The sequence below is a fragment of the Scyliorhinus canicula genome, chromosome 8 (assembly GCF_902713615.1).
Source record: "Scyliorhinus canicula chromosome 8, sScyCan1.1, whole genome shotgun sequence".
NCBI lineage: Eukaryota > Metazoa > Chordata > Chondrichthyes > Carcharhiniformes > Scyliorhinidae > Scyliorhinus > Scyliorhinus canicula.
The window spans coordinates 19,013,753-19,037,927 of NC_052153.1; the positions used below are offsets into that span (position 1 = coordinate 19,013,753).

The window sequence follows — 24,175 nt, forward strand, 5'->3', positions numbered from 1 at the left end:
CGTGCCCCGCCCGCAATTTGACATTGGGGAGCTCGGAGGATATTGCCAATGTTACAAATGCACATGATGCACAATACACTCCAGTCTAAAAAAATACTCCTTCACATATTGTGCATTATAGGTACATAGGCACTTCAAAAGATTTTGAATTCTTAATCTGAAACATCAAGGAATAACATAGTATAAAGATAAAACTTTTGTTGATATAACTATTAAAAGTGTAACACTCACCAAGGTTTCATTGAACAGTGAGAGAAGCCTTTGCCACTCATCAACACGATTTTTTATAGGTCCAACATAGCGTGAGGAGGCAATGGTTGATACATTGATGATGCTGTCATCCAGCAAAGCCTGTAACAAATGTTTTTTATAAATTACTCTACTCAGACGTGGAATACTTAGATTTACTGGGCCTTGATGCATGATTGCCACAGGGTTACATACCTCCAACCAACATGTCTTGATTAAAATCTTCAGCCGAAATCATCAGTGAGCACAGGAAATATAACATTTTAGAAAGCTTTGACAAAGAGTCATCTGGACTCGACAGGTTAGCTCCCTTCTCTCTCCACTGATGCTGTCTGACCTGCTGAGATTGTCCGGTATTTTCTGTTTATGTTCCAGATTCCAGCACCCACAGTAATTTGCTTTTATCAATATCACCCTACTCTGTTGTAATGACATTTGTTGAGGCTTAACTATTGGCCAGAACACCGCTGTGATGTTCCTTGTTGAGTTTCTCAGGATGGATTAAAGTTGTTGTGTAGCCAAAAAACATCAAGCTACGTTATTAAACTAAGCTAGCTTATTTACACTTCACAAATTGTGATTAAAAGACATTACAAGGTATTAACTAATAAATAAGATTATACTATATATATGCTACTGAACTCTACACTATTGATCTATTTTAGCTCACACCTACTCCAAGCTTCTCCTTACTCCTTCTTGCACCTTCTCCCAGAAGTCTGAGAAGCGTTCCCTATTATAGGTCTGCTCCCCAGCTCCGTCTAGTGGTAGAATATAGTATCACATTAATTCTTAATGTGCCAGACATTACACAATGTCACAACCATATCCACCCGAAAGGTCAGACAGAGCCTTGGATTGATACAAGAGCAAAATATTATGGGTGCTAGAAATCTGAAATAAAATCTGAAAATGTGGGAAATATTCAGTAGGTCAGTGTACTTCAAAGTCGGGGGCGCGACCCGCGGATGGGTCGCAGGCGGGTGTCGGGAGGGTCGCGGAGCCATTGTCCGCAGCTGCAAGCGGCCGGGAACATGTAAAAAAAAATTCGGCAGCATTGCGCATGCGCGTATGATGATCGGTGCGCATGCGCAAATCGGGCACGCATGCGCAGTGCAGCCGCTATTTTTTTTTAATGGTTGCAGCTTTATGTTTTACAAGTTCTGTAGTGGTTTTTATTCATTTATAAATTTATTTTATTCATTTAGTTTTTGTTTTATTCATTTATTTTATTCTTTTTATTCTTTTTTACAAGTTCGGGAGGTGTTTTATTCAGTTTTTTCATTTATTTTACTCATTTTATTTTTTTTTACAAGTTCGGGGGGAGGGTTTATTTGATAAAATTTTACAGGAAAAAAATGCAGAACTTTGGACAGATGGAGACTCCATACTTTCCGACACCGGAAGGCTTTATCTTCATCCAACAGGTTCCATTGGAGGAGCGTGTACGAGGGCCGAAGGGACCCAAAACCATTTCCTCCATTTTTGTCAGCAGCAAACAAGGTAAGAGAAAATGGTGGGTCGCGCAGGTTGGCCAGCGTGGGTCGCGAAGGTCGGCTGGGTTGGGTCCTGAAGGTTGGCCGGTCGGTAAAAATGGGTCCCCGGAAAAAAAGTTTGAAGAACACTGCAGTAGGTTGTGGAGAGAGAAGTTCAGAGCTGACATCTCAGGTCGATGGCCTTTCATCGTTTTTTTTAAAAAGCAGCTGACAAAAGTTCTGCATAATCAGCACCACTGAGTGGTGAAAAGCAAGTTTGTCCTCATAGTTTCCCATACATGGGTTTAGAAATGTTCCGCACCCAGTAAAACAAGTACAACTTTCACACCTTTCCTCATTCTTCCAGGAAGCACATAACATTCGTACTGCCTGTCCACAATCATCATTCAAGCACACACCCAGCACGACCTTCATTATTCGTTGTCTGCACATTTCTATGGGGGCTGGGTATTGGGCTTCTCTGAGGACAGCACTTCTTGGAAGGAGAGATGCACTCTAGCAAAAGGAAGGAAACGTGCAGAAGGACAGATATGGCTGCAGAAGACACTGGACGATCACCCAGGTTTTCTGACAATGCTATTTTTCTGTCCTTGTGCAGGCAGCGGGCAGGATAAAGGAGATCTTTTATCCTTCCAGGAAACATCTTCATTGGTATTCGGATGAGGTGGCAAAGGAAATAAGTGCCAGTGATCACCAACGTTGGTTTGGCTGATAAAAATAGGAAGGTCTAAAGACTGGATAATACTTCACTGGATAATTATTACCTGAATTTCATCAGTACCGCCAAGAATGAAAATATCCTTGGCGTCACGATGAGGAAGGACAACAAACTCAGTAGTTTTCCATCCATCTTCCACCTAAAAATAAAACATTTATAAAACACCATGAATTAAAATAATAACATTAGATAACATACATTACATAAAATAAAGTATACACACTTGTCTCAGAATGGGCTTTTGCATTTATCCTCATTAAAACAGGCCTGCTATTTGAAAACATACCTACTGGGGCATAAATTAATACTCGCTACTATATTAGAAATTACTAGAGTACTGATTGACCGCTAGCGCAAGAAAATGTTGTGATGCTCTTAACAAAGGGTAGAAGCTATTCAAGTTTATAGTGGATATATAGTAAGATACCCAGTGCATTTTATTTGGGAAACAAGCTTAGGTTAAATTATGCCGGTTTTATAGAACAACCAGTTTCAATTGCAGATACTGTTGAGACCAAAGGGCCAGTGGCAGCCTGCAGACAAACTCCATTGGCTATTTGCATTCAACTTTCTGATGTCAGATCGTCAGGAGCAAGGAGCAGAACATTGCGGGTGAATGAAATTTCAAAACAAAGGAAATATCAAAGCAGGCTGCTGGAATAGGGAGACAAAAAGTTAGAAAACCGATGGCAAGACTCTGAACCCATTCTCAGCCTTTACCAAGAATGGAGGGAGAACAAAATTCAGACAGAAACAGAGAGAAAGAAAATCTAAGATGGAGGCACAAGTCTGTGGTCACACAGTGACTCAGCATCCAACCTTCTGGCTGCAGTGCAACTGGCTTACGCAACCAAACAGGACGCATTGCATTGTTAACTACCCTGACATTATATCCTTCACGCAGCGCGATTCTTTTTTTAGATAACCTTCACACATGTATTTTTTTTCCCTTTGGGGAATAGTGGGGAAGTGGTGGAAGAATTCTCGAGCTGATTATCAGCCTAGTGAACCATGTTATGAAAATTCCTTGCATGGTCAACAGGTCCTGGCAATGGACTTGAACCTGGAGCCTCTGGTCCAGAGGTAGGAACACTAGCACAAGATCCCCTTGGCAGTGTCTTTGAAAGCATGACATACTGAGATGCTGATGAGGGAGAACATAATGCTACAGTTAGTCAGACATTCTTTTCGATGCCATCAAATCCACTCTCCTACTTTCCTTTGGGGACACAAATTTCCACATAAAATAGGCTTTCCATGTCTGGAGATTAGTTTTGAGGATATCACTTTGACGAAGTTCTGAAACAAATTGATCAGCATTACTCTCCGCAAAAAAATAAAAACTTTGAGCGCTATATATTTTGCACGCGCACCCAGAAAGCAGGCAAGGCATTTGATAATAATAATGATCTTTATTATTATCACAAATAGGCTTACATTAACACTGCAATGAAGTTACTGTGAAAAGCTCCGAGTCGCCACACTCCGGCGCCTGTTCGGGTACACAGAGGGAGAATTCAGAATGTCCAATTCACCTAACAAGCATGTCTATCGGGACTTGTGGGAGGAAACTGGAGCACCCGAAGGAAACCCACGCAGACATGGGACATGGGGAGAACGTGCAGACTGCACAAACTGTGACCCAAGCCGGGTATCGAACCAGGGTCCCTGTCGCTGTGAAGCAACAGTGCTAACTACTGTGCTACCGTGATGCCCAGTTTTCGCACTGACTTGCGGTTGAACGTGCAGTAGTGTAATTTTAGGACCCTCAAATCATCAATGATCCGTGATAAAATCATGTTCAGGATCTCCAACAATAAGGTATGTGAGAGGTATCTAAGAGAAACAGAGCTTCAACTTGATGATGCAAAGCTGATCAGCACATTGTATCTCCAGCATTTTGGCATGAAGGTAGAAGAGGCGGCTGATGTCATTAGTGTAGTGACGCACTCAAATAAAAAACGTGCTTCCAGCGCAAGCGGCCATTTTGAGCAGCTGACCTGATCCTCCAAATCATGTCCACGACGCAGCAAACAGAATTTGCCATGGCAATGTCTAGTGTTTGGAAAGATATGCTCCAATTATAACAGCAGAAATCATTTCTCGACACCATGCTTTTCCAGGAAAAAAGCAGAACAAACAAAAGTTATCAACACAGTTGATGAAGTATTCCTCGAGGACACATTTTTGATGATATGATTTCCAATGAAGACAAGGATAGTCAAGTCATGCTACATAACAATGCGCACTTGATAATTTGCAGCAATAGTGAATTGAATGCAAATACTCAAAAAGACAAATGGACAGTGCCATTAATCATTAGTGACACATTAATAACATTCAAACTCGACACAGGTGCGATGGCCAACCTTATCAATTGGTCAGATTTAAAAGAGCTGAGAATCAAACCGCAAGTAGTAATCAAAGCAGTGTCAGTATTGTTGAGAAACTACAACGGAAATTAAATTATGAAGTCAGGAGCACGCGAGCTGGATGTCAATGTGAAAAGCAGAGTTTACGTCACTAGATTTTCCATTGTAGCGGTGGAACGCGAATCTCTGCCAGGAGTAGTACCATACACGTATAACATCCAATTAAAGGAGAAAGTGAAGCCAGTGATTCACACACCGAGACTTGTACCAGCTCCATTGAGAGATAAATTGAAGGCCGAGCTAGAAAGGGTGACAGCTTTAGGCATAATTAAACACATAGAAGAACCCAGAGACTGGGTAAACTCTATTGGTTGTGTCAGGATAAAAGAAACCACCAAAGACACAGACTTACAAAAGGTGAGAACATATCTCCACCGTAGGATTGCCCAAAGGACCCTGTTCAAGTTTTTATAATGTGAGAGCAGAGTTTAGTGATGCAAATGGATTGTTACTGCGAAAACAATGAACAGTAATTCCGCACGCATTAAGGTCAGTGGTTCTTCCATGAAGGGAACACAGGAAGAAGAAAAGTGCAAGCAAAGAGCCAAAGACACAGTCTATTGTCCGGGCATCATCCGAGATATTAAAACATAGAACATAGAATATTACAGCGCAGTATGGGCCCTTCGGCCCTTGATGTTGCGCCGACCTGTGAAACCATCTGAAGCCTATCTGACCTACACTATTCCATTTTCATCCATATGTCTATCCAGTGACCACTTAAATGCCCTTAAAGTTGGCGAGTCTACTACTGTTGCAGGCAGGACGTTCCACACCCCTACTACTCTCTGAGTAAAGAAACTGCCTCTGACATCTGTCCTATATCTATCACCCCTCAATTTAAAGCTATGTCCCCTCGTGTTGGTCATTACCATCCGAGGAAAGAGACTCTCACTGTCCACCCTATCTAACCCTCTGACTATCTTATATGTCTCTATTAAGTCACCTCTCAGCCTTCTCCTCTCTAACGAAAACAACCTCAAGTCCCTGAGCCTTTCCTCGTAAGACCTTCCCTCCATACCAGGCAACATCCTAGTAAATCTCCTCTGAACCCTTTCCAAAGCTTCCACATCCTTCCTATAATGTGGTGACCAGAACTGCACGCAGTACTCCAGGAGCGGCCGCACCAGAGTTATGTACAGCTGCAGCATGACCTTGTGGCTCCGAAACGCAATCCCCCTACTAATAAAGGCTAGCACACCATATGCCTTCTTAACAGCCCTATTAACCTGGGTGGCAACTTTCAGGGATTTATGTACCTGGATGCCGAGATCTCTCTGTTCATCTACACTACCAAGAATCTTGCCATTAGCCCAGTACTCTGCATTCCTGTTACTCCTTCCAAAGTGAACCACCTCACACTTTTCCACATTAAACTCCATCTGCCACCTCTCAGCCCAGCTCTGCAGCTTATCTATGTCCCTCTGTATCCTATAACATCCTTCAGCACTATCCACAACTCCACCGACCTTTGTGTCATCTGCAAATTTACTAATCCATCCTTCTACACCCTCTTCCAGGTCATTTATAAAAATGACAAACAGCAGTGGCCCCAAAACAGATCCTTGCGGTACACCACTAGTAACTGAACTCCAGGATGAACATTTGCCATCAACCACCACCGTCTGTCTTCTTTCAGCTAGCCAATTACTGATCCAAACCGCTAAATCACCTTCAATCCCATACTTCCATATTTTCTGCAATAGCCTACCGTGGCAAACCTTATCAAACTCCTTACTGAAATCCATATACACCATATCAACCGCTTTATCCTCATCTACTTGTTTGGTCACCTTCTCAAAAAACTCAATAAGGTTTGTGAGATATGACCTACCCTTCACAAAACCGTGTTGACTATCGCTAATCAACTTGTTCTTTTCAAGATCATTATAAACCCTATCTCTTATAACCTTTTCCAACATTTTACCCACAACCGAAGTAAGGCTCACAGGTCTATAATTACCAGGGTTGTCTCTACTCCCCTTCTTGAACAAGGGGACAACATTTTCTATCCTCCAGTCTTCCGGCACTATTCCTGTCGACAAAGACGACATAAAAATCAAGGACAAAGGCTCTGCAATCTCCTCCCTGGCTTCCCAGAGAATCCTAGGATAAATTCCATCTGGCCCAGGGGACTTATCTATTTTGACATTTTCCAAAATTGCTAACACCTCCTCCTTTTGAACCTCAATTCCATCTAGCCTGGTCGACTGAACCTGAGTATTCTCCTCGACAACATTGTCTTTCTCCAGTGTAAACACTGATGAAAAATATCCATTTAATGCTTCCCCTATCTCCTCTGATTCCACACACAACTTTCCACTACTATCCTTGATTGGCCCTAATCTTACTCTAGTCATTCTTTTGTTCCTGATTTACCTATAGAAAGCCTTAGGGTTTTCCTTGATCTTATCTGCCAACGACTTTTCGTGTCCTCTCCTTGCTCTTCTTAACTCTCCCTTTAGGTCCTTCCTGGCTAACTTGTAACTCTCAAGTGCCCTAACTGAGCCTTCATGTCTCATCCTAACATAAGCCTTCTTCTTCCCCTTGACAAGTGCTTCAACTTCCTTAGTAAACCACGGTTCACTTGCTCGACAACTTCCTCCCTGCCTGACAGGTACATACTTATCAAGGACACGCAGTAGCTGTTCCTTGAAAAAGCTCCACATTTTGATTGTACCCATCCCCTGCAGTTTCCTTCCCCATCCTTTACATCCTAAATCTTGCCGAATAGCATCATAATTGCCTTTCCCCCAGCTATAATTCTTGCCTTGTGGTATATACCTATCCCTGCCCATTGCTAAAGTAAACATAACCGAATTGTGATCACTATCACCAAAGTGCTCACCTACATCTAAATCTAACACCTGGCCGGGTTCATTACCCAATACCGAATCCAATGTGGCATCGCCCCTTGTTGGCCTGTCTACATACTGTGTCAGAAAACCCTCCTGCACACACTGCACAAAAACTGACCCATCTATAGTACTCGAACTATAGTATTTCCAGTCAATATTTGGAAAGTTAAAGTCCCCCATAACAACTACCCTGTTACTCTCGCTCCTGTCGAGAATCATCTTTGCAATCCTTTCCTCTACATCTCTGGAACTATTCGGAGGTCTATAGACAACTCCCAACAGGGTGACCTCTCCTCTCCTGTTCCTAACCTCAGTCCATACTACCTCAGTAGACGAGTCCTCTAACATCCTTTCTGCCGCCGTAATACTTTCCTTGATTAACAATGGCACCCCCCCCCCCCCCCCCCTCTTTTACCATCTTCTCTGTTCTTACAGAAACATCTAAATCCTGGAACCTGCAACAACCATTCCTGTCCCTGCTCTACCCATGTCTCCGAAATCGCCACAACATCGAGATCCCAGGTACCAACCCATGCTGCAAGCTCACCCACCTTATTCCGGATGCTCCTGGCGTTGAAGTAGACACACTTCAAACCAGCGTCTTGCTTGCCGGTGCCCTCTTTCGAACTTTTAACCCTATCCCTGACCTCACTACTCTCAACATCCTGTACGCTGGGACTACAAATATTGACACAATGGTAAAAAACTGCACACAGTGCAGGAGATTGAACAGCTGCACACAGTGCGGGAAGCCAAAACAAAACTGCACACGATGTAGGAAGCTGTGGTTCAAACTGCTGAAAGGCTCCAAATGTAGAGAGGCAACTGTTCTTTCAAAAAAGGAGGCAGAGGAGATTTTAGGGCAAATCCACGAAGAGGTTTGACGATAAATCCGCGAAAAGACTTCAACCATGGCAGCCAGGTGACACGGTCAGACTGGAAGATTCGAAAGGGAATGGATGGTCAAGGTATGTGAAGGTACTGCGATAAGCAGGTCCAAATTTGTATCGAATCATCACTGATGAAGGCGTTGTCTTAAGGAGAAACAGAAGAGCTCTGCTGAAAGTTCAGCAACCTTCTGTGATGCAACTACAAGAAAAATTGCTTAATAGTGCTGAGTAAGCTCAAGAAGATACAGTCCAGCATACAGGGGCACAACAGCAAGATACAAACACAATGATACATCAACAACAAGTAGCATCCACAACTTCAAATGAAGATGAAGTAACTTCACAAGTTCAGCAGCCACTCAGAAGATCAACAAGGCTAAGACGTAAACCTGAGAGACTGAATTTATAACAGACTGGAAATAGTTTAATGATGTAAATATTTATGTATATCATATTAAATTGCAAAAATTATCTAATGAATGTAACATTTCCAAATGAAAGGTCATGTGATGATATGCATAAGCAATCTTACATATAATAATGTGCACAACCTCCGAACACCAGGTGGCAGTATACCACATGACTCTGTGCCTAGGGGAGTTTGGAGTAAGTCGTGTTGGTGGATAGGCATATTTTGCAGTAGCTCTAGTATAGTTAGTTAGTGTTAGAAGTTTGTTATATTTTTATACCAGTTATCTTTACCACACAATTGTTTCATAATAAATTATTTTAACTAGTCAAGAACTAAATAGTCGTGCATCATTTACACCTGTCAGTCAACAGAATATGAATACCAAAAGCCTGTAGACAATACATGAAAACCTGAGTGAGATAGCAAACTGATATTTTCTGGTAGTAAAGTTGTGTCATGACTGAATTGAGAAATAAACTACGTCGGATGACGAGTTGTGATGCGGTGAGCAAATCCGCTGGCCTCCATTTATTAGCTGCAAACTCTTTAAATAGACAAATCTCTCACCTTTTTCAAAATAGTTTCCAATGCAGCTTCACCAGAGGCCTGCCCTGACAAATTCTGAATTTCCTCAGCATAATCAAAAGCATTCAGTTCTATTAGTCGAGCCAGAGTTACAGGTTCGAGTACATCGATCAGTTTAGCACCAACAGTGTGTTCTATTAATTCCCAGTGCCTGTGCTTCAGGAAGGGGTTCCTTAGATCAGTGATTACAGGAAGCTGTAACATGACAGGAAAGTAAAATGTTGAATATATTTCAGATAGAATTCACACATAGAAACAGGCCATTTAGTTCAACTAATCTATGCTATTGTTTAACGCCACATGAGCCTCCTCCCATCCAATTTCACCTTAACCTATTAGAGCAGCCTTTGATTCCTTTCTCCCTCATGTATATATTTGCATTTCCCTTCAATTCATCCATGTCATATACCTCTACTACTCCAGTTGATAGCAAGCTCCATATCCTAACCAAAGAGAGTCAAGACCTTCTCCTAAATTCCTTCTCAGGAACACAAAAACAGGAAAACTTGGGACAGTGGCAAACATACAGGTGGTGATTATGCATCCGCATCCACCATCAGCAAGAAGAGTGAGGCGGGTGGTAAATCTCGCAAGAATCTAGAAACAAGATTCTCGCCAGCCGTGTCCCGTTTCCTGATTTTCCAAACCCCTCACCGATGATATAACGAGGAACACACCCACAAAGGGCAAGGATCTTGTTTTAATTGATTTACAGACAATTGGATCTCATTACCGAGGCCTGCACCCCCCCCCCCCCCCACCACTACATGATTCCCCCCCCCTCAGCTCATGTTCAAATCTCACTGACATTACGTTTGCAACAGGTTTGGAGAAACGGGAATCAGTCAAGGGGATCCCCCGGGGTCGCAAAGATATGTATAGTTCCTTTGGGGGGGGGGGGGGTGTTGGGGGATTGAGGGAAATGCCTGGGCAGTGCCAATCTGGCAGCGCCAACCTGTGCCGGGCAGTACATGGCAAACCCTCTGTGAAGGAGCCCCAGATGCTTCTGGCGGGAGTGGGGTGGTGAGAGCCCTGATGGCGGTGGTGGCGGGAGTGAAGGGGAGAGGATGCTTGTGGCTGTAGTTCCCCCATATCCGGGAGGGGGGAGGGTGGGGTTATTTTCTGTGCATATCAGGGCACCATTTTTAAAGGGTACCCGATCTCTGTGGAGCCTGCCTTGCCGACCCTATCAGGCCCCGTCCCGCTAGCGTAATGGCGTCAGCCACGCCCCCTGAATTTTTATTTTCAGAGAGTCTCAAGACCTGGACTACAAACTCGGCTGTGTCGCTGGAGAGCCACACCCTGGGTTTCAGTCAGAGCCTGACACTTTGACAAAATATGGGAAGATTCCGCCCACTCGACATAACTTCCAGGCGCCCCAGCATCGGATTTAGAGGGTACCGCAAAGCTGCACTAGGGAATCCCTTTTGGAACTTCCCAAGTAAGCATCTACACAGCAATTGTCCAGAAGGGTTAACTTCCCCTGGACCATTGTGGTGCACTGGGAACCATCCGATAAAGTAATTTAAATTGTTAACTTTGGATTGTTCTGCCAGGGCTGTGTTAATTGTTAATAATAATAATCTTTATTGTCACAAGTAGGCTTACATTAACGCTGCAATGAAGTTACTGTGAAAAGCCCCCAGTCATCACATTCCGGCGCCTGTTCAGGTACACAGATGGAGAATCAGGATGTTCAATTCACCTAACAGCACGTCTTTCTGGACTTGTGGGAGGAAACTGGAGCAGCCGGTGGAAACCCATGCAGACACAAGGAGAACGTGCAGACTTCGCACAGACAGTGACCCAAACCGGGAATCGAACCCGAGACCCTGGTGCTGTGAGCAACAGTGCTAACCGCTGTGCTAAGTTAGAAGAAATGAAACCTCTTCTAACTTCTGCACAACTATTTTAAATGCACAGATCAATCCTGCACAAGACAGGCTCCCCACACCCCCAACTCCCGATGGGACTTTTTCAACCTCCTGACTAACCACGCATTCCATGGTATTTTTCACCTCCTGACTACTCCCTCCATGGGATTTCCTCCCACCCCATAACCCCCACTGGCACAGGACCTCCCCAGCCCATAGGTCTGACACTCATCCACTACCTGACCTAACCCAAACCAATCTGACCACCGTCCCATCTGGACCCAACCACCGGGCCCTAACCCATGCCCCAACCTGGATGGACTACCCAACTTAATGGATCTCACTCCCCTTGACCTAGCTGGAACCCCTCTATGATTCATCCACAAGCTGCTCTCTGACCTAGCTGAGCCTCCACCAACCCCCGCCCGCCCCCCCCCGACCCGACACCATACCACAGCTGGACCCACCAACCCAGATCAACCCGACCTCAACCCAACTCCCTGACCCAGCTGGAGCCCTTTGCCTATCCCCTGACCTAACCTCCTGCCCCTTCCTCAACATGACCTGACCCCATCCCAGACCCACCCCGTATCACCCTCCCTGTTTCCACCCTCCATCCCCCAATATCCAACCCCTCCAGCCCCCTCCAATGTCCAACCACAATTGTTGATTCTCGAACCCCCATATCCCCACCCAATGTCCAACCAGGACATCAATTCAAACCAGGAACATTGACCCTGATTGGTCAAGATATTGCCATAGGGAATCCCCCAAGCGTTTGTTTAGTTGAAAAAGGCACAACATGGACAAGTTCCTTTGGTCTTCAAAGGACAGGACCCTTGAGTGAATATGTAGCATTCAAGCATGCTTACATGAGCCATATTGTGAGTCTGACTGATTCAATTTAAAAATTTGAATAAAAAATTGGCAGTTAACTCTTCCCTGGTGCATTCTCCAAGACAACACCACCTCCAATCAGAGTCTATTTTCCAACCAAACAGCACTCTCTTCTCATACAGTGTAAACCTTTGTTCGCTTTATGAGTGAACTATCCTGATGAGTCTATAATGAAAAGCTTCAACAGTATGTCTATTTTTTCAGCAATACGTAATCCATCTTCTTCAGCCGCTGGTCCCCATGCATACACAGTATTAAGTCTTACAACATCAGGTTAAAGTCCAACAGGTTTGTTTTGAATCACTAGCTTTCGGAGCGCAGCTCCTTCCTCAGGTGAATGAAGAGGTGGGTTCCAGAAACATATACACAGACAGAATCAAAGATGCAAGGCGATACTTTGAATGCAAGTCGTTGCAGGTAATTAAGTCTACAGGTCCAGACAGAGCAACTTGAGAGAGGGATAATCACAGGTTAAAGAGGTGTGAATTGTCTCAAGTCAGGGCAGTTGGTAGGATTTCGCAAGCCCAGGCCAGATGGTTGGGGGGGGGCTTAATGTAACGCTACATGAATTCAAGGTCCGGTTGAGGCAGTACTCACGTGAGCGGAACTTGGCTATAAGTTTCTGCTCGGCGATTCTGCGTTGTCGCACGTCCTGAATGCCGCCTTGGAGAACGCTTACCCGAAGATCAGCGGCTGAATGTCCTTGACTGCTGAAGTGTTCCCCGACTGGAAGGGAACATTCCTTCCTGGCAATTGTCGCCCATGTCCGTTCATCTGTTGTCGCAGCGTCTGCATGGTCTTGCCAATGTACCATGCTTCAGGACATCCTTTCTTACAGCATATGAAGTAGACAACATTGGCCGAGTCGCACGACTATATACCACGTACCTGGTGGGTGGTTTTCTCACGTGGACCCATGTCGATGATCTGGCACATCTTGCAGAGATTGCCATGGCAGGGTTGTGTGGTGTCGTGGTCATTGTACTGAAGGCTGGGTAGTTTGCTGCAAACAATGGTCTGTTTGAGGTTGCGTGGTTGTTTGAAGGCATGTAGTGGGGGTGTGGGGATGACCTTGGCAAGATGTTCGTCTTCATCGATTATGTGTTGAAGGCTGTGAAGACGATGTCCACCCCATGCATACAGAGTGAGTTCCCATTACCAAATGTCCACATTAAGTAAAATGAGGGCACAGAGAAAAAAAATAATCTTCATTTTTAGGTTTTGGCTTCTTTTCTGAAGCTATTGCGGAAAATAAAGTTACGACTAGGTCTTCTTATTTCTTTTACAGAGTTTAGAGGTTACCATTACCATTAGTTGAGGGTTTACTGCCACCCATCTCCTGGGCGTCAACAGGGATGGTGGAAACAGTGACAGTACATGGGCGTGTCCCCTCCATCATTTACCTACTGCACGTAGGTACGAGGCAACCAACTACATTTCCAGGAGGAGTGAGTGAGGCAGCCCTACTTCTTGACTTTGCCTCATCTTTTGCTTCCATCCTACTTGACAGCAGATGGCATAGTGGAGTAAAATTAAAGCCAAGATTTCACTTCATGCTGAAAATACACGATAAATTTTCAGTACGTAACGTTCCACAAACGTTTGGGGAAAACCAAGTACCTTTTGTCTCATCTGTTCCACGTTATCTTTCAGTGTCGCCACCACAGTATTTGAGGGGAGACCTTTTTCTAATTGATTCACAAATTTGCTGTATTTTGCAACTTCGCCTGCTAATTCTTCTGCATCTATGGTATCAAATTTAAGCTGTGGGAAAAATAGAAGGATGAAAAAGACAACAGGATGTCAGTATTGTTTTCTTTTCTGTGTCAACCTGTTGAAGGAATCACACCCCATTAACATTTCAACAATTAGCTTCTTTACATAAGAGCAGACATTGAGCATAAATGCCAATCTGTTGTTTCAAAATGACCTTGATTTTGTTCCTGTTTGATATTTTGAAATGTACAATTCAACAACTCCTTTTCAATTTCCAACTGAAACAGCCTGGTACTCTTTAAATGTTGGGCGTGATCGAACCAAAAACAGACAGAGTGCATTCTGGGCAGGGTTAGAGGGGTCGTTCCTGGCACTGGTAGTACTGGGAATGCCCCCGCTATCTAACGGGACTGGATTGTTTTTTTCGGGCCTCGACAGGGAACGCCCCATGAAGGCTGCACTCTGCCACATTTCCTGCGCTGAGGAGCTCCGGCTCATGGAGATGTAAAAATGGCGCCCCAATGGCTCACCCCCTGATTCGACCCACAGACTCCTCTAATACCCCAGCTCACCTGTTGAGGGGTCCTCGAGCCCTCCGCATCCTATTTCACATGGGCAGGCCACCCCTGGGCCTGGACCTGACTTCCCGGTGTCGGCAAAATGCCACCCTGGTGGTGTCAGCCTGGCACCCAGGTGGCACTGCCAGTGTGTCAAGGTTGCACTGCCAGGGTGCTAGACTGGCAGTGCCAGGTACCTGGGTGGTATCAGCAGTGCCAGGGTGCCACCCTGTCCAGATACCCGCCTGGGAGGCCCCCCCCTCCCGCCATGTACCGGTATACCTGGTGCCTGTTTATGGGGACCAGTATTAATTGGCGCCTGGCTAGGGTCTCCTAATTGAGGCAGGTAGATCAGGGAGCTGGTTCAATCTGGCGAAGGCAGAGTTAAGTGGGTTTAAACCTTTAAAAAGATTGGGGGGGGGGGGGGAAAGAAGAGAGTCGTATGTGTGGTTGGGGGGGGGTCTTGTGCAAGGCTGGGTTTGTTTTTTTTATAGTTACTCTGGAGTGAGAAGAGATTTTTTTCCTCTACCTCTTCCAGAGTAACTTCCAGGATAAAACTGACAGAACTGGTTAGCAATTTAAATGACAAATGTGATGTAATGCATTTTGGTAGGCCTAACATCGAGGGGAAATATACAGTTAATGGCAAAACTCTTGGGAATGTAGAAAGTCAGAGAGGGGCAGCACGGTAGCATAGTGGTTAGCATAAATGCTTCACAGCTCCAGGGTCCCAGGTTCGATTCCCGGCTGGGTCACTGTCTGTGCGGAGTCTGCACGTCCTCCCCGTGTGGGCGTGGGTTTCCTCCGGGTGCTCCGGTTTCCTCCCACAGTCCAAAGATGTGCGGGTTAGGTGGATTGGCCATGCTAAATTGCCCGTAGTGTCCAAAATAAGTAAGGTTAAGGGGAGGGTTGTTGGGTTACGGGTATAGGGTGGATACGTGGGTTTGAGTGGGGTGATCATTGCTCGGCACAACATCGAGGGCCGAAGGGCCTGTTCTGTGCTGTACTGTTCTATGTTCTATGTTCTATCTGGGCATGCAGGTCCACAGATCCTTGAAAGTGGCAACACAAGTGGACAAGGTAGTCAAGAAAGTATATGGAATGCTTGCCTTCATTGGACGGGACAGCGAATATAAAAACTGGCAAGTCATGCTACAGTTGTATAGAACCTTGGTACGGCCGCACTTGGAATATTCTGCACATTTCTGGTTGCCACACCACCAGAAGGATGTGGAGGCTTTGGAAAGGGTGCAGAGGCGGTTTACCAGCTTGTTGCCTGGTCAGGAGGGTGTTAGCTATGTGGAGAGGCTGAATAAACTCGGGCTGTTTTCATTCGTAGGTAGGAGGTTGAGGGGCAACCTGATAGAGGTCTACAAGATGATGAGGGGCATGGATCGAGTGGATGGGCAGGCACTCTTTCCCAGCGTAGAGGGGTCAGTCACTAGGGGCATTTCTTTAAGGTCCGTGGGGCAAAGTTTAGAGGAGATTTAGAGGAGAGGCAGGTTTTTTTACACAGAGGGTGGTGAGTGCCTGGAACGTGCTACCAAGGGAGGTTGTGGAAGCAGATATAAATACATAGATAGGATGGGTATAGAGGGGTATGGCACGAGGAAGTGCTGAGAATTTTGGCCAAGGGTGGTATCATAACCAGCACAGGATTGGAAAGCTGAAGGGCCTGTTTCTGTGCTGTATTGTTCTTTGATTTCTGTCAGATGGATCCCAGCCCAGACGAAGTTAGCACTTCGGCAATTGCCAGGGAAACTCTTACGTGTAAAATACCTCAAGGGATTCCCCAACATATCATTGGGTTACCCCCGAAATGTAATGCTTGGGACCAGACAAGTTATGGGTTGATATTTCATCAAAGAAGTCTGTCCCTTTGAGAGCCACAAAGAATCCAGCACAAGTTTGTAGAGTCAAACAGAAAGTAACTTTATTTACAAAAGTACGTACGCAGTACCAGCAGTTCGCTACTGGTTCTGCCTCTAGCCAGTGCCACACTGGCCAACTCTATTTATACAGCTTCACTGCCAATGGTTGCCCCCCTCCCCACCCCACCCCTCACTGGGGGAGGTCACATTCCCCAAGAAACATGGGGAAACCAATTGGCCCCATCCAATACGATCTGGGTAGGTTATAACAGTCCTCATAAATATAAACGCAACAGCACATTGGTCTTCTGATGGTTTCCACAAACATGATCAACTTATTTCCGTTCATGAAATGATGCACTTTACCAAAACTGGCAAGGTACCTTCAGTAAAACAGAACAGTCAACAAAAGCTGCGGAATATAAAACACATTTGGTCTGCAGGAACTATTTAACATATTTGCTCATGATGATGCATTTTTGCAATTGTCACTTCAAACAGATTTCCTCCAGGGATCCTGCACATCTATAATTAGACAAGAGGCATTAACTAAAAGTAATGAAAGTAGTGAAAGTTACTGAGGGAGATAGAAAATGGGTGACTAAAAGACAGAGCAAGAGTAGGAAGGCAGTGCAGGTGTCCCCTACGGTCATCTCCCTGCAAAACAGATATACCACGAGACTTCCGGTGGCGGCGATGTCCGAGTGAGCCGCACATTCGACGGGCTCTCACTCCGGCGGGCGTTTAGGGGCTGATTCCCCGCGATAGCGGGACCACAGAGCTGAAGGAAGGCGGCAGTGAAAGTGCGGAGGAGAGGGCTGCGGCACATGGAACAGCGGGAGCCCAGGAGGCAGAAGAAGAGAGAGAAAAAGGGACAGAGGCAAGGAGCTGAAGAAACTTACCTGGAACCTAAGATGGCGGACACACGGACCCCAGACTCAGCAATCCAGCAGGCGCTGGATAACATGCTCCAGGTAATGAAGTCCAGTTTTGAAGCGCTGAAGCGGGACAGCTTGGACCCAATCCAGAAAGCGGTGGATCAGCTGAACCAGAGGCTGGATGCGCAAGATGTTAAAGTTAAGGAGCTGGGAGAGGCGGTGGAGGAGCAGGCGGATGCGCAAACGGTTGCGGCGCTAGAAGATGACGGGCTGAAGGAGCGGCAGAGAAGACTGCTGGACAGACTGGAGGAGCTGGAGAATAGAGCCTGCAGGAACAATCTGAGGATGGTCGGCCTCCCGGAGGGGGCTGAGGGAGCTGATGCCGCAGCGTTTGTAGCAGACCTATTGATGCAGCTGATGGGGGCCGAAGCCTTTCCGCGACCGCTGGAGCTGGAGGGGGCATACAGAGTGCAGGCGAGGCGGGGCGGCCGGGCGGACCCCCCCCCCCCCGCCTGATGGTGATTAGGTTCCACAGATCCGTGGACAAGGAGCGGGTGCTGCGGCGGGCAAAGAGCGCCAGGAGCAGCACGTGGAACAACAGTGTCCTCCGCATTTACCAGGAACTAAGCCAGGAGGTGGCTCGGCGGCGAGCAGCCTTTAAGAATGTCAAGGAGGTGCTGTTCAAGAAGCACGTGAAGTTTGGTCTGCTGTTCCCGGGTCATCTATGGGTCACGCACCAGGGTCAACACCACTACTTCTCCGAGCCTGAAGAAGCGCTGGACTTTGCGAGGGACCAGGGGCTGGTCCCGAAAAGAGGCCCCACGGACGCGAATTAGGGCCCGAGGACTACCGTGGGAAGGTACGGCGAATGGGCCTCGACTGCTGTTCAACGGTTTGCTGGGTCAAAGGTGCCAAGCGGAATATTTGGGACTCTTTCCTTTGTTCATGGACATTGGTTTGGGGGTTTTTTTTAATTGTTTGTTTTATCTCTTATGTTTTTGTTTTCCCCTCTTTTTTCGGTTTTTTCCTTTTTGGGCGGATTTGTACTTTTTGTGCAGCTCGCGGAGGACACTGGAGCCGGCACGGTAACGAAGGGGGGCCGATCATCAAGGGGGGGCCAAGGACGTGGGTTGGGGGGGTTTTTCTTGGGGGTTTTTTTTTGGTTGATGTCCATGCCTTCCTGTGCCAGTGAGTTTGCTCCAGCGGGTTGGAGAGGGGGATGGGGCGCCGGGGAGTGGGGAGGAGGGCGGGGAAACAATGGGAATGAGACAGGAAGGCGCCGGAGTGTTGAGTCACCGGGCTAGCAGATTGGCTAGTCAAGGGAGTCAGGTGGGGGGGGGGGGAGATCACAGCCAGTGGATGGCAGGGGTGGGCGTATCGGGGGATGTGGTTAGAGGGGGGGGTTGTTCTGCTGACGTGGGAGGGACTTGAAACAGGCACTGGAAAGGAGGTCGAGGGTGGAGGCAGCCAGAGGGTGGGCCAGGAACGGCGCGACGCACGGGCCGGCCCGAGAAGGGCTATGGCTGACCAGCGTGGTGGGGGGGGTGGGTTGTGCCCCCCGACCAGGCTGATGACCTGGAACGTCAGGAGACTGAATGGGGCAGTTAAGAGGGCATGGGTGTTCGCGCACTTGCGGGCTCTGAGGGCGGACGTAATTATGTTGCAGGAGACACACATCTGAAAGTGTCTGACCAGACCAGGCTAAGGAAGGGCTGGATTAGCCAGGTCTTCCACTCGGACTTGGACTCGAAGTCCAGGGGGGTGGCAATCATGATCAACAAGCGGGTGCAATTTGAGGCGGAGGGTATAGCCGCAGACAGGGGGGGCAGATACCTGATGGTACGGGGCAGACTGGAGGGGAGAAGAGTGGTGCTGGTGAATATATATGCCCCGAACTGGGATGACGTGGACTTCATTAAAAGAGTGCTGGGGAAGATCCCGGACCTGGACTCTCGCAGGCTAATAATGGGGGGGGACTTTAACATGGTCCTTGACCCGGCTTTGGATCGGTCGTGTCCCAGAACGGGGAAACTCCCAGCAATGGCAAGGGAGCTGAAAGGGATTATGGAGCAAATGGGGGCAGTGGACCCCTGGAGAGCTAGACAGCCGACAGGAAGGGGCTACTCGTTTTACTCGCACGTCCATAAAGTATATTCTAGGATAGATTTCTTCGTACTAAGCAGGGATTGTATAGGGGAGGTAAAGAACACGGAATATTCGGCAATTACTATCTCAGACCATGCCCCGCACTGGGTAGACCTGCAGATCGGGGGGGGCGAGCTACCAATGCCCGCAATGGAGGCTAGACGTGGGACTGCTGTCGGAGGAGGGGATCTGTGAGAGGCTTCGGAGGTGTATGCAAAATTACCTGTAGGTGAATGACACGGGGAGGTCTCAGCGGTGACCCTGCGGGAGGCGCTAAAGGCAGTAGTGCGGGGGGAGCTGATTTCAATTGGGGCCCACAGAGCCATGGCAGACCAGGCAGAGATGGATAGATTGGTCAGGGAAATGGGTCGGATAGATGAAGAGCACGCGGAGTCCCCGGGGGAGGTTTTACTCAGGGAGAGGCAGAGACTACAGGTGGAACTGGGGGCACTATCCACGAGTAGGGCCGTGGAACGGCTTAGGAAGGCGAGGGGAGTGGTGTACGAGCATGGGGAAAAGACTAGCAGACTGTTAGCGCAGCAACTCAGGAGGAGGGAGGCGGCCAGGGAAAGAGGTAGAGTGATGGATGGGGAGGGGCGCAAATTGGAGAACCCGGCAGGATTGAATAAGGTATTCCGGGACTTCTATCGCAAGCTGTATACTTCGGAGCCGCCGGAAGAATCGGAGGAGCTGAAAAGGTTTCTGGACGGGTTAACATTCCCAACAGTAGGTGGGGGGGGGGGGCGAGTGGATGAGTTGGGGGCCCCGATTAGAGTGGAGGAGGTATTGGGGGGCCTAAAGGCCATGCAGTCGGGGAAAGCCCCGGGGCCGGATGGATACCCAGTAGAGTTCTATAGGAAGTTTTCTGAGCTGGTGGGCCCGGTCTTGGCGAGGGTTTTCAATGAGGCAAGGGACAGCGGGACCCTGCCGCCGACAATGTCGCAAGCCACTATATCACTGATATTGAAGCGGGGTAAAGAGCCGGAGGCGTGCGGGTCCTACAGGCCAATCTCCCTGATTAATGTTGAAGCCAAGCTCCTGGCAAAGGTACTGGCGGTTAGAATGGAGGACTGCGTACCGGAGGTTATTGGGGAGGATCAAACTGGATTCGTGAAAGGTAGGCAGCTGGCGGCCAACCTGAGAAGATTACTTAATGTGCTAATGATGCCCCCAGCGGGCAGGGAGGTGGAGGTAGTGGTGGCGATGGACGCCGAGAAGGCCTTTGACCGGGTGGAGTGGGACTATCTATGGGAGGTGCTCGGACGGTTTGGGTTCGGGGAGGGACTGGTGGATTGGATCAAATTATTAGATCAGGCCCTGGGGGCCAGCGTCAGGACTAACAGAGAAGTATCGGAGTACTTTAGGCTGTACCGAGGGACCAGACAGGGCTGCCCGCTCACCCCGCTGCTGTTTGCGCTGGCCATAGAGCCGCTGGCGATTGCGCTGAGAGCCGCAGAGGGATGGAAGGGGATGGTGAGGGACGGGGTAGAACATAGGGTCTCTCTTTACGCAGATGACCTGCTCCTGTACGTGTTGGACCCAGTGGCCGGGATGGGAAGTATACTGGGAATGTTGAGGAAGTTCGGCCAATTTTCAGGATACAAATTAAATACGGCCAAGAGTGAAATGTTTGTGGTCCAGGCAAGGGGCCAGGAGAACAGATTGAGAGGGCTACCGTTTAGGCTGGTTGAGGAAAATTTCCGGTATATGGGAATCCAGGTGGCACGAGACTGGGGCAGGCTGCACAAGTTAAATTTGGCCAGGGTGATGGAGCAAATGAAGGGAGAGTTTCGGAGATGGGATGCACTCCCGCTGTCGCTGGCAGGGAGGGTGCAGACTGTAAAGATGACAATCCTCCCTAGATTTCTGTTTGTTTTTCAGTGCCTCCCGATCGTTGTCCCACAGTCCTTCTTCAAAAGAGTTAACAGGATGATCATGAGCTTTGTCTGGGCGGGAAAATCCCCGCGGGTGAAGAAGGCGATGCTGGAGAGGAACCACAGCGAGGGAGGGCAGGCTTTGCTGAGTCTGATTAATTATTACTGGGCGGCCAACATCGCTATGATAAGGAAGTGGATGGTGGGTACGGGGTCTACCTGGGAGCAGGTGGAGGCGGCTTCGTGCAGGGGCTCCAGCTTGGCAGCCCTGGTCACGGCTCCTCTACCGCTGCCGCCGGCCAAGTACTCCACCAGCACGGTAGTGGTGGCGATCCTGCGGATATGGGGCCAGTGGAGGAGGCATGTAGGGGAGACAGGGGTGTCGGTTTGGGCGCCAATCTGCGACAACCATCGGTTTGCCCCCGGGAGTATGGATGGGGGGTTTTGAGTATGGCGGCGGACGGGGGTGGGAAGGGTGGGCGATATGTTCCTGGAAGGGAGCTTTACGAGTTTGAGCAGCTTGGAGGAGAAATTTGGGCTGGTAAGGGGAAATGATTTTAGGTACCTACAGTTGCGGGACTTTGTTCGTAGACAGGTCCCATCTTTCCTAAGCCTCCCACCAATGGGGATCCAAGACAGAATAGTCTCTAGGGGGGAAGAAGGGGAGGGTATAGTCTCTGGTATTTATAAGGTGCTCATTAGGGAGGAAGGGTCCCAGATGGAGGAACTGAAACTTAAATGGGAGGAGGAGCTAGGCAGGGAAATGGAGGACGGGCTGTGGGCAGAGACCCTGAGTAGGGTAAATTCGACCACGACATGTGTCAGGCTCGGGCTGATTCAATTTAAGGTCGTTCACCGGGCCAATATGACGGTGGCTCGGATGAGCAAATTCTTTGGGATAGAGGACAAATGCGCTAGGTGCGCGGGAGGACCTGCGAACCACGTTCACATGTTTTGGGAATGCCCTAAGCTTAGGGGGTACTGGGAGGGATTTGCGGGCGTCATGTCCCGGGTGCTAAAAACAAGGGTGGCGATGGGTCCAGGGATGGCAATTTTTGGGGTTACGGAAGACCCGGGAGTCCAGGGGGAGAAAGAGGCCGATGTTTTGGCCTTTGCTTCCCTGATAGCCCGGCGACGAATACTATTGGCGTGGAGGGACTCAAAGCCCCCGAAAACTGAGTTGTGGCTTGCGGACATGTCGAGTTTCCTGGGTATGGAAAAAATTAAGTTCGCCTTGAGGGGATCTGTACAGGGGTTCGCCCGGAGGTGGCAACCATTTATTGACTTCTTTGAGGGAGAGTGAGCGTCAGCAGGGGGTGGGGGGTAGAGTAGAGTAGAGTATGAGGGATAAAATGGCGAGTAGTACCGGTGGGAGAGGAGCGGGCTTGTGCAGTATGTTACGATTGAAGTATTGAAAGTACATGGATGTTTGCACATTTTTGCTTTCTTTCTGTTGATGTCTGTAACTGTTTACAAAGCCAAAAACTACCTTAATAAAATTGTTTATTAAAAAAAACCCAGATATACCGCTTTGGATACTGTTGAGGGAGATGGCTCACCAGGGAAAGGCAGTAGCAGCCAGGTTCATGGCACCGTGGCTGGCTCTGCGGCACAGAACGGCAGGAAGAAGAATGGCAGGGCTATAGTGATAGGGGACTCAATCGTAAGGGAAATAGACAGGCGGTTCTACGAATGCAATCGAGACTCCAAGGTGGTATGTTGACTCCCTGGTGCAAGGGTCAAGGATGTCTCGGAGTGGCTGCAGGACATTCTGGCGGGGGTGGACGAGGGTGAACAGCCAGCTGTCGTGGTGCACATAGGCACCAGTGATATAGGTAAAAAATGGGATGAGGTCCTACAAGCTGAATTCAGGGAGTTAGGAGTTAAAATAAAAAGTAGGACCTCAAAGGTAGTAATCTCGGGATTGCTACCGAGAGAAGGTGCAAGAGGGAGGGATTCAAATTCCTGGGGCATTGGAACCGGTTCTGGGGGAGGTGGGACCAGTAAAAACTGGATGGTGTGCATCTGGGCAGGACTGGAACCAATGTCCTGGGGGGGGCGGTATTTGCTAGTGCTATTGTGGAGGGTTTAAAGTAATGTGGTAGGGGGATGGGAACTAATGCAGGAAGTCGGAAGGTAGTAAAACAGGAACAGAAACAAAAGGGAGTAAGGGGGAAAGTGTAAGGCAGAGAAGCCATAGTCAAAAATCAAAAAGGGTGGCAGTACAAGGTACAGTGACTGAGGGGAGCTCAATGAATAGGCCCAGTAATACTAAAAGGAATAAAACGGGAAGTAAAAACATAAATGGTAAGCGACGCGGCAGGTTGTTACATGAAGATATGGACTCAACGACAAGGAAAATTAGGAGAAAGGTTAAGAGGAAATATAACTTAGGGAAGGTTACTGATCGAGGTGTTAAGATTCAAAACAGCGGTATAAAAGCCAACATAAGTGTACTTTACCTGAATGCTCGTCGTATTCGGAATAAGGTAAATGAGTTGATGGCGCAAATCATCGTGAGTGACTCTGATTTCATGGCCATTACTGAAACATGGTTAAAGGATGGTCAAGACTGGGAGTTAAATATCCGAGGGTATCAAACTATTCAGAAGGACAGAGTGGATGGTAAGGGAGGTGGTGTAGCTCTGTTATTTAAGGATGACATTTGGAAAATAGTAAGGGATGACATCTGTGCAATGGAGGATAAGGGTGAATCCATTTGG

At 47.7% G+C, this 24,175-nt stretch overlaps 1 protein-coding gene across 2 annotated transcripts in view; it reads right to left on the reverse strand.

Moving 5' to 3' along the window:
• The window catches only part of dnah6 (dynein, axonemal, heavy chain 6), a 389,182-nt gene that overhangs the window by 254,376 nt on the left and 110,631 nt on the right, over positions 1–24,175 (reverse strand). For both annotated transcript variants that reach the window (XM_038804236.1, XM_038804238.1), the window contains 4 exons: positions 14,032–14,175; positions 9,623–9,835; positions 2,510–2,602; positions 232–351 (listed from right to left, as the gene is read on the reverse strand). In XM_038804236.1, the coding sequence (XP_038660164.1) occupies positions 232–351; positions 2,510–2,602; positions 9,623–9,835; positions 14,032–14,175 (570 nt within the window). The remainder of the gene's footprint in view (positions 1–231; positions 352–2,509; positions 2,603–9,622; positions 9,836–14,031; positions 14,176–24,175) is intronic.